General features: G+C 46.7%; 1 protein-coding gene across 2 annotated transcripts; it reads left to right on the plus strand.

Annotated features, from left to right (window-relative positions):
• The first annotated feature begins 2,055 nt into the window (after nucleotides 1-2,055).
• Nucleotides 2,056-9,562, plus strand: LOC124553900 (26S proteasome non-ATPase regulatory subunit 10-like). 2 transcript variants are annotated; one of them, XM_047127913.1, is made up of 2 exons: nucleotides 2,056-2,537; nucleotides 8,854-9,562. In XM_047127913.1, exons 1-2 carry the CDS (start codon nucleotides 2,071-2,073, stop codon nucleotides 9,500-9,502), a joined length of 1,116 nt encoding a protein of 371 aa, XP_046983869.1. In that variant the 5' UTR covers nucleotides 2,056-2,070; the 3' UTR covers nucleotides 9,503-9,562. The 2 variants fall into 2 exon arrangements, with proteins under 2 accessions (XP_046983869.1, XP_046983870.1); XM_047127914.1 differs by having other exon boundaries at nucleotides 8,875-9,562.
• The last annotated feature ends 2,035 nt before the right edge of the window (nucleotides 9,563-11,597 follow it).

An 11,597-nucleotide genomic window follows, 5' to 3' on the forward strand; every position in this document is an offset into this window, starting at 1 on the left:
CCACCGATTCCATATTCTGCTAACAGTCATTCGATCTCGACCAACGCGAGCAGCAATGTCGCGATACGATAAATCGCAATCGCGATAGGCTACAATCCGACCTTTATCAAAGTCGGAAACGTGATGGTACGCATTCCTCCTCCTTACACGACGCATCACAACAACGTTTCACCAGGCAACGCCGGTCAGCTGCTGTTTGTGTATGAGAAATCGGTTGGAAACTTTCCTCATGTCAGCACGTTGTAGGTGTCGCCACCGGCGCCAACATTGTGTGAATGCTCTGAAAAGCATATCACAGCATCTTCTTGCTGTCAGTTAAATTTCGCGTCTGTAGCACGGCGCCTTCGTGATGCAGCAATTTTAATGGCCAGTAGTGTATGTTTCGCAAAGCAAGGGCTCTGAAATAATTCGGGAAATTTGGAAAATTGTGTTGCTGATGCTTTCACCTGAGGCACCATTGTGACACTACGAGGACACATGGTGCTGTACCTGACTTGTGGTGAACAACCTTTCCTGACTGATGCTTGCCACAGATCTGCCTGTGACCCCTAAATGTACCAGGTGTGGTGTTTAAGGGGCTCCGGAACGCCCTATACGTGCAATGTTAAAATAACGCTGATAAATTACATCTTTCCTCACAAAGTATTTGAGGTAGGAAGTTGAACTTTTTACAGATTATTTATTGGAATATGGGCTACAACTTAACACAGGGATTTTACAAAATTTTAGTTCAGTTATTAAAGATGATTTTTTTTCAATTGTAATGAAAATTCACAACATTTTTTGCAATTTTTTATTTATATATTCAAAAATATACAGTTTTTTGGAAAAAGGCTGTGTTAAATTATGCAGAAGGTACTGTGTAACATTTACTGAAAGTTTGAAACAAATATGTTTGGAAGATCCTTAGAAAACATGTAATTAGTATGAGAAAATAAAAGTTTTGGGAAACGAGCGACAAAGATTGGATTAACTTTTTAGTGCATTCCAGGTCCATAGGATGGATTATCTTCATCCTCTGCAAACTCCTCCTCCAGCTTCCTCTTGTTCCTCCTCCTGTTTACTCTTGCTTGTATTTCTAGACTCTTTACAGCCCTATCTGCAGCCCGAAGGCGTTCCTTGTCTAAAGCAAGCATCGCTCGTTGTTGTGTTCGTAGATTTTGCTACCATTTTCTTCAGTTGCAGTTACTGCAACACTGTTCCAAAAGGTGGTCATGTATGAACACTTATCACATTTCAGTTGTATTTCACTAGCAAGTCCTACGTGCTTTATTATGGAGAGTTCCAGACCAACTTCACTACAATGAATACATCTTACACAGTTTGAAAAAATTCCTTTGAGAACCGACATATCAAATATTTCATTCACATCCGATTCGCCCATAAAACATTAATAGTTTTCACTCATTGAACCAAGCTTCTTCTGTGAAGAATTTTCTTTCCCACTTTGACTGCTATGGGCAGGTGTACTTGAGAGGTTAGGTTCACTCACTTCGTTATCGTCTTTATTGTTTACAGTAATAACACATACCTTTGGCTTTCCAACATTTCTCCTTTTCTTAAAAGCCTTCAGAGGATTTCTAATAACTTTACTTTTACTCATTATTATACTTCAACAAAACAGAGACTCAAGAAACAGAATTAATTTCGAATATTTTAGAGATAACGACAGAGTAAATAAACATGAAACAATCGACAATCACACCAGCGATATATATTGAACCATCACAGGTTAGCCACAACACATACTTTATCTCACATCACTAAAATGTACCTGATGAACACGGACGTTAATAATACCATCATTTGACAGCAGTTTAACAGCGCCACAGTGGGTCACGCCCATGTAGAACACATTTCAAAAAAAAATTTAAAAATAGTTGTAGTCTTCGGAATTGAATAAATTATATATCTATTAAAAAGTAATAGTCTGCAGATTCAGAAAACGCAAAAAAGTAAAAATTGAACTTTTCATGATTTTGAGCCTTTCCGGAGCCCCTTAAGGGCAAAGGGCTGCTCAGTTGGCGATGTCACGTTTCAGGATAATCTCCGATGGCACAAGCTCTGAAGATGGAGGACGTGGCAGCTGAGGCAGCGCCTGCGCAGACCGACTCCACAGCCAGTGTCACGGGAGGCGAGACTGCGCCTGCGCAGAGCGACTCCACAGCCAGTGTCGTGGCAGCTGAGGCGGTGCCTGTGCAGGCTCACTCCATCCCCGGTCTACAAGCAGCCGAGGCCGTGCGTGCGCTGGCTCGCTCCGTGCCCGGCCTCACAGATGCTGGCGCCATTAACCTCTTGAAGGGTCACTTACAGCTGATGGCTATACAGCAGACTCACTCGACACAGAGTGTCACGGCAGACCAGGCAGCGCCTGCGCAGACTCACTCCGTCCCCAGTCTCGAGGCAGCCGGGGCTGTGCGTGCGCTGACTGGCTCCTTCCCCGGTCTCACGGATGCTGGCGCTATTAACCTGTTAAAGGGTCACTTACAGCTGATGGTTATACAGCAGAGCTTGGCACTCACGAAAGACGAGGCAAGGTAAGCACGAGCTTAGGCACTCACTTGTGTTCCCCGGTTCTACACACACCAAAAAAGTTTCGCATCACTCGAGTTCCCAGAACTCCTGAAGATAGATGTTGACTGCTGATATTGTATCTCAGACACAGTCCCTTTGAATGTTCAGAGATGTCACTAAACCCGACCAAATCGTGCACGAGCAGCGGCTATTAGACGGAAAGGGTCCAACAGCCGATCAGTTCCAGTCATTCCACCAGGAATGAGTTACACTGCTCGTGTTATCTGTTGTTCGACCGTGCCTAGACGGTCAATACCGCGGTTCGATCGCGTCCGCATTGTTACTTTGTGCCATGAAGGGCTCTCAACAAGGGAAGTGTCCAGGTGTCTAGGAGTGAACCGAAGCGATGTTCTTCAGACACGTAGGAGATGCAGAGAGATCGGAACTGTCGATGACACGCCTCGGTGACGCCGCCCAAGGGCTACTACTGCAGTGAATGACCGCTACCTACGGATCATGGGTCGGACGAAACCTGAAAGCAACGCATCCGTGTTGAATAATGCTTTTCGTGCAGCCACAGGAGGTCGTTTTACGACTCAAGCAGTGTCCAATAAGCTGCATTATGCGCAGCTTCAATCCCGACTTCCGTGGCGAGGTCCATCTTTGCTACGAAGACACCATGCAGCGCGGTACAGATGCCGAATGGACCACTCAGGATGGGCATCACGGTTTCTTCACCGATGAGCGCCGCAGATGCCTTCAACCAGACAATCGTCAGAGACGTGTTAGGATGCTAACCGGCGAGACTGAACGCCTTAGACACACTGCCCAGCGAGTGCTGCAAGGTGAATGTTCGCTGCTGTTTTGGGGTGGCATCGTTTGGGGCTGACGTACGCCGCTGGTGCTCACGGAAGGCGCCGTAACGGCTGTGCGATACGTGAATGCCGTCCTACCACCGATAGTGCAACCATATTGGCAGCATATTGGCGAGGCATTCGTCTTCATGGACGACAATTCGCGCCCCCATCGTGCACATCTTGTGGATGACTTCCATCAGGAGAACGACATCGCTCGACTAGAGTGGCCAGCATGTTCTCCAGACATGAACCCTATTGAACATGCCTGGGATAGATTGAAAAGGGCTATTTATGGACGACGTGGTGTCGTGTCCCACCAACCACTCTGAGGGATCTACGCCGTTGAGAAGTGGGGCAATTTGGACCGACAGTGCCTTGATGAACTTGTTGATAGTATACTACGACGAATACAGGCATGCACCAATGGAGAGGACATAGTACTGGCCACTGTGCACAGCAATCTGGACCACCACCTCTGAAGGTCTCGCTGTATGGTGGTACAACATGCAATGTGTGGTTTTCATGAGGAATAAAAAGGGCGGAAATGATGTTTATGTTGATCTCTATTCCAATTTTCTATACAGGTACCGAAACTCTCGGAATCGAGGTGATGCAAAACTTTATTCGATGTGTGTATACACGTATGTGTCTCACTACCTATAGTGTCTGCCACTGTGTTCCTTAGTGGTATTTTGACTTGATTGACAACTACAAAAAGCATTTGCAGGTAGCACATAATGCATTCACTAGCTTCGCATAACTGGGTCACTGTATCTCTGAACTGAACTTTATTTATTAGCAGGTAAGTTAGCTAGCAAAAGTCACGGAAGAGGCAAGTTTTTTTCAGCTTTAAAAATTTTTATGCTCTTTAAGCCATGTATCCTTACTTAGAGTGATTAATTATCTCAAATGCCATGTAGACAACCACTTGTTATCTGTGTTTTCTGATGAAGCCTCTGGACGAAGCGAACATTGGATAATTTCGTCACTGGGGTGGGCTGCCCAGCACAGAATCAGACACAGTGGCTGTTTGTAATCAGGCAGATTAGAGCTGAGGACTCGTTCTCCAACATGTACAGATCACTGTAAACCTGTTTACACAAAATACACATTAAAGTTGTTTGTTGTCACTGCTACTGCTGACAGTGAGAAACCTTCAAAAGCCATCATGCTTGATAAAGAGAAGATGAACATAAGTATTGCGTGTGTCGCTTATAACCTGCACCAGGAACACTGCAGCACAGATCACAGAGGGCAGCAGCGTGTTTACAATTTTTCATTTCTGGTGTCTCAGGCTCCAAGTACTGGCCCGGCGAAACTTTTAGCTGTAGGGAAGAATACTGCGTAAGCCTAGAGTGCGCAAGACGACACCCTAAAGATGACTTGTTAGCGTCTCCACATAGCTGCAAGCTTTCACAAGCACCCCATCAGGTGCTGACTCACGAGGGCAACCTTCTATCGATTGCAGTGGAGGACATTAAACCTCAACATCTCGTAAGCATAAGGCACCAAATAGGAGCGCGAATATCAGCCTCTGTAGACGAACTCTTGCGTCCAGCACGCCCTGCCCCCACCATGTGTTTGCCAGTGTTGAGGACAGAATTACAGACCCGTGTGTTGGAGTCATCACTCGTCTGAATGATTTGGTGCGACCCACCACGAAATTCTCTCCTGTGCCAAACCCTTCATCTCAGAATAGCACATAGAACTTGTCCTCAATAATTTGCTGGATGTATTCCAGACTCTGTTTTCCAGTACAGGAAAGCGTTTCTGAACAACAGCAATTTGTTAACATCGAGTACAGATTTAAGTGTCAGGAAGTCCTTTCTGAAAGTATTTGGAGTGTGGCCATGTATGGAAGTGACACATGGACGATAAATAGTTTAGACAAAAAGAGAATAGCAGCTTTCTAAATGTGGTGCTACAGAAGAATGCTGAAGATTAGATGGGTATTGACATAACTAATGAGGAGGTATTTAATAGAATTGAGGAGACAAGAAATTTGTGCCACAACTTGAATGAAAGGAGGGACCGGTTGATTGGACACGTTTTTAGACACCAAGGGATCACCAATTTAGTACTGGAGGGAAATGTAGGGGGAAAGGTGGGGTAAAAAACGTAGATGGAGGCCAAGAGATGACTACATTAAGCAGATTCAGAAGGATGTAGGTTGCAGTAGTTATTCGGAGACAAAGAGGCTCGCACAGGATAGGATAGCATGGACAGCTGCATAAAAGCATTCCTCGAAATGAAGATAACAACAACAACAACAACAACAACAACAACAACAAATATCTGAATCCAGGGACAAGTACAGAGCACCAGGAAGAAGGTGCTATCGTAAGAGGCAGGTCTGCGGAAGAAGGTACTTGCAATCATATGCAACAAATAAAGCAGCAGGCACAGGTGGACAAAAATGGTTCAAATGGCCCCGAGCGCTATGGGACTTAACATCTGAGGTCATCAGTCCCCTAGAACTTAGAACTACTTAAACTTAACTAACCTAAGGACATCACACACATCCATGTGCAAGGCAGGATTCGAACTTGTGACCATACTGTAGGCGCGGTTCCAGACTGAAGCGTCTAGAACCGCTCGGCCACAGCCGCTAGCCACAGGTGGACAACCTTTGGAATCGTATGAGCAGCTATAGTGGAGATTTGTCCGAGGGAGGCTGAAAGTTCTTGCTGTGGGGCTCCCAGCCAATCGTGCCTTACGAATTTACTTTACATTACTGCTAGACTATGGAATGACAACATTACTCAAGGCGGATTACAAAATTTTAGAGCGCATAGTAAACAGTAACACCAGGGGCAGTTTGAGGCCCAATGGCCGCTCGGGGCCCGAGAGGGGCGCCGAGGGAAACCAGGAGCAACATTCCAGGGGAAGCCAGCAACTGTCGGAGGGAGAAGGACTGGCGTCAAGCGACGTGTCGCTGCCGTGGAGAAATGTTCTCGAACCTCCCCTGGCTAAAAACGCAGCTGAGAAAGATTCTAGCCCCCTGCCACACACCATGGCTACAGGTAGGAGCACCTCAGAGCCGTTCACAGAATGTACAGGCACGTGTATTCTCCATGTCACGTCAGTCTGAAAATCACAGTTAGCCGTACGCCTAATGTTTATTACCAGTACAAAGTGTGTAACTGAATTAAACACAGTTTTTAATTACGTGTGTGAGCAAAATGGCATTTAACGAATGGGCATCCTCTGTTATATTCTAATGGATGAGGACACCAGAATCAATGTCTGTCGAAAACTTACACTATTATTGAGTGAGGACACCAGAATCAATGTCTGTGGAAAACTTACACTATTATTGAGAAGTCCAAGTCAACAGGGATTTCTTCTTCCACAACATTACATGCAACTTACATGGAGACAGCTCCCGAAACATTTCGAGAACTCTGGCTTCTCGACATGTAGATGGTATGTGACGAATATGCAGATTAAGTCATCTTGGTGATCAGCAAGAAGGAAGTTTAGTAGAAATCCAAAAAAGATACACTATGTGATCAAAAGTATCCGGACACCTGGCTGAAAATGACTTACAACTTCGTGGCGCCCTCCACCGGTAATGCTGGAATTCAGTATGGTGTTGGCCCACCCTTAGCCTTGATGACAGCTTCCACTCTCGCAAGCGCACGTTCTATAAGGTGCTGGAAGAATTCTCGAGGAATGGCAGCCCATTCTTCACGGAATGCTGCACTGAGGAGAGGTATCGACGCTAGTAGATGACGTTGACCGGGAATTCGTAACACCCTGCCTTCGGATCGCCACATTGTGTACCGTGATTCGTCACTCCAAACAACGTTTTTCCACTGTTTAATCGTCCAATGTTTATGCTTCTTACACCAAGCGAGGCGTCGTTTGGCATTTACCGGCGTGATGTGTGGCTTATGAGCAGCCACTCCACCATGAAATCCACGTTTTCTCCCCTCGCGTCTAACTGTCATAGTACTTGCAGTGGATCCTGATGCAGTCTGGAATTCCTGTGTGATGGTCTGGATAGATGTCTGCCTATTACACGTTACGACCTTCTTCACCTGTCAGCGGTATGTCAGTCAATAGACGAGGTCGGCCTGTACGCTTTTGTGTTGTATATGTCCCTTCACGTTTCCACTTCACTTTCACATCGGAAACAGTGGACCTAGGGATGTTTAGGAGTGTGGAAATCTCGCGTACAGACGTATGACACAAGTGACACCCAATCACCTGACCACGTTCGAAGTCCGTTAGTTCAGCGGAGCGCCCAATTCTTTGTTTTTTTTGTGTCCGGATACTTTTGATCACATAGTGTGTGTCAAAGTGACAGAAGTGAACGTTTCCTGTAAGAAAATCATAGCTCAGGAATAACTGGATTATTACGACCGAGGAAAGGACGTTGTCGAGTAACATGATAAAAGCCAGCCCATATCTTCTGGCAATAAGGATCCCACAGCAAATGCGCCAAGGAAATCAAATACCCTCTTGGCAGTGGTAGGCCCTGAGGATGGCGGTAACGTGCCGTCGAAACTAGTCGGGTGACACAATAGAGACATTCTCTAGATACAGCTGTGGCGTTATTTTTCTCAGAATGTTCTTGCTTTTCTTTTGTATGGGTGTTGCTGAGTTTTACTTCTCCCCACAAGTAACACAGTTTGCAGTACATCAATATACTTTGTGTGCTAGGTTCACTGTGGTGAACCAATGAAAACAGAATTGTTTGTTTCTCAGTGCACACATCAGTAGTGTTACGTATACAGCGTATTGGAAAAGCCAAGGTTTACTTACAAGAAGTTTTGTTATTGTAACCTACATGAGACATTACTTTAGTCTGTAAGTCCACAGGTTTTGAAGTCGCCTTCAGATACATGGCAGGCACAAGAATTTACTTGCAAGTGGATTGTGTGTGTGTGTGTGTGTGTGTGTGTGTGTGTGTGTGTGTGTGTGTGTGTGTGGATGCATGCGTGTATGTGGTTGAGTGTGTTATGCAGACGTATCTGTGCATCATGTCAAACAATAAGTTCCTGTATTTGATGTGGTTGAGTTGCGAAATTAACTATGAAGATGTCAGGGAACTGTTTTAAAAACTCAGCTGCATATGTTTAGTGTCTTTGCTAGTTTCAGAAACGTTTGCTGCACACAAAGGACCTGTAATAGAGGTATTAAGAACCTGTTTCAGTGCAGGTCAGTTCTTAGATCTGAAGGTGAGAGGAAGTGAATGTCAAGTATGACTCTGAGAAAACGTGTCAACAGAATTTCTTGAGTGATTGAGAACACGGATTTTTAATGAGAAATGCACATGCATACAGGGATGCAATGATATATGTGTACTTTAAGCGACACAGAATTCTATAAGATAAAGGCAGAATGTTTTATATTGGTAATTTAGAACTAGACAGTAGCGTTTCATTAATTCTTGTCTGTTTCGCATCAGATAGTTTTCTTGATAATGTATGTGTGTGTTTCTAGTAAAGTATGAGAATGTGTCTGTTTTGTGTAGGGAGCTTTCTCAAATGAACAGCTGGATGATCAAGATGGCAGATGACGGGATAGTGGAAGAGGTGGAGAGGCTGCTGAAGTTGGGGGCGAACGTGGAGGCGAAGGAAGAGAAGTATGGCTGGACAGCCCTTCACCCTGCGTCAATCGACGGATACTTGAACGTGGTGCAGTGTCTGCTGAGGTACGGAGCGGATGTGGGGGCGAGAGACAGGGAAGGGCGGACACCACTGCACTGGGCGGCGAGGTACGGACAGTTGGAGGTGGTGAAGTATCTACTGGAGAACGGGGCGGATGTGCAGGCGATGGACCACGAAGGCCAGACGCCAGTACACTGGGCAGCAAAGAATGGGAGTTTGGGGGCGTTGGCGGTTCTGCTGGAGAGTGTGGTCGACGCCAAGGACGAGAATGACGACACCCCTCTCCACTTGGCCGCAACCTGGGGCTACACAAAAACGGCACGGCTACTGGTGAGGTTCGGTGCTGACCTGAGTGCCATCGGTCAGGAGGGGCTGACACCGCAGGAGAGGGCCGAACGCTGGAACCATGACGTCACGGCAGCTGCACTGCGAGAAGCACCGAAACTATTTGAGGCCAGTGGGGACAAGGACACAGCCTCCCAGACTGGAGTCCAGCAAATGTCTGTGGAGTAAAATTCAAATAGTTTCACTACACATTTTTTCTTTTCTTCAATAAAGGATACAAAAAATTAATCCTACAGTCACTCATTTGCACCCTCTTTGCATTATATAACAACTGAAGTAAAACTGCAGCTAAAGTAAGATGAAGGTAGGTATGTCAAAGTATTATCAAGTAAACACTGTTCAGTAACAAGAGACAACCTTTCTTTCGAATGAAACACCTGAAATACATTCCTAGGAACAACATTCGAAACTTCAACGAGAACTGAAAAATACACGCTTCATCATTTGATAAGCGTAAGTAGCCAACAAGTTTTTACTTGCTGTAAAGTATTTCATACTGATTTGCTATGTGCTCTGTGCAACGAGTATAAACTGCACAGTAGCAACGTTAGAGCCATATAAGGTGTACGGTTAGAATGAATCTTCGAGTCAGATCTGTTCTAGAATTTAATTTATGTCTCTCTCTGCAGCGCAGATGGTCTCATTCTTTGATTAATTACAAAATGAAATAAGTGGCAATATTCACACTACACCGTGCACTTATCGTGTGGAATCTTATGATCAGTTCACTTGTAGCTCAGGAGAATCGGAGAACAATCTCCAATCGTATGTTCCCCGAATAGCTGTAACGCTGCAGTTACAGTCTGCTAAGTAACACGAGTCGTCACTCTCAGATAACAGGAGCCTACAACAGATTTTCCGGCTTTCACAACATTCCCTACCACCGCCTACAGCCAACTGATTGTGAGACCGCTCCACTCAGACGGGGACTGTACGAAGTACCCCTAATTGTTAACAGCGAAGGAGCCCGCAACCGCCATACTGCCCGGACGTAAGTTCTGGTCACTTTGATTTGATTCCGAAGATGAAGGAACCACTTCGTGGCATTCGCTTCGCAACTATTCCAGAGATTCGACCGGCAGTAGACCGCTCCATTCGCACCATCAACAGAGCAGGCTCTGCTAACCGTATACTACACCTTCCACATCGCTGGCAACGGGTTCTACACAACGCTGGTGACTAATTTGAAGGACAGTAACAGGTGCAAAACATGTAACTCTTTTGCGTCGGTTGTGCATAAATACACTCATGGAAATGGAAAAAAGAACACATTGACACCGGTGTGTCAGACCCACCATACTTGCTCCGGACACTGCGAGAGGGCTGTACAAGCAATGATCACACGCACGGCACAGCGGACACACCAGGAACCGCGGTGTTGGCCGTCGAATGGCGCTAGCTGCGCAGCATTTGTGCACCGCCGCCGTCAGTGTCAGCCAGTTTGCCGTGGCATACGGAGCTCCATCGCAGTCTTTAACACTGGTAGCATGCCGCGACAGCGTGGACGTGAACCGTATGTGCAGTTGACGGACTTTGAGCGAGGGCGTATATTGGGCATGCGGGAGGCCGGGTGGACGTACCGCCGAATTGCTCAACACGTGGGGCGTGAGGTCTCTACAGTACATCGATGTTGTCGCCAGTGGTCGGCGGAAGGTGCACGTGCCCGTCGACCTGGGACCGGACCGCAGCGACGCACGGATGCACGCCAAGACCGTAGGATCCTACGCAGTGCCGTAGGGGACCGCACCGCCACTTCCCAGCAAATTAGGAACACTGTTGCTCCTGGGGTATCGGCGAGGACCATTCGCAACCGTCTCCATGAAGCTGGGCTACGGTCCAGCACACCGTTAGGCCGTCTTCCGCTCACGCCCCAACATCGTGCAGCCCGCCTCCAGTGGTGTCGCGACAGGCGTGAATGGAGGGACGAATGGAGACGTGTCGTCTTCAGCGATGAGAGTCGCTTCTGCCTTGGTGCCAATGATGGTCGTATGCGTGTTTGGCGCCGTGCAGGTGAGCGCCACAATCAGGACTGCATACGACCGAGGCACACAGGGCCAACACCCGGCATCATGGTGTGGGGAGCGATCTCCTACACTGGCCGTACACCACTGGTGATCGTCGAGGGGACACTGAATAGTGCACGGTACATCCAAACCGTCATCGAACCCATCGTTCTACCATTCCTAGACCGGCAAGGGAACTTGCTGTTCCAACAGGACAATGCACGTCCGCATGTATCCCGTGCCACCCAACGTGCTCTAGA

The sequence above is a fragment of the Schistocerca americana genome, chromosome 11, assembly GCF_021461395.2.
Source record: "Schistocerca americana isolate TAMUIC-IGC-003095 chromosome 11, iqSchAmer2.1, whole genome shotgun sequence".
Classification (NCBI taxonomy): Eukaryota; Metazoa; Arthropoda; class Insecta; order Orthoptera; family Acrididae; genus Schistocerca; species Schistocerca americana.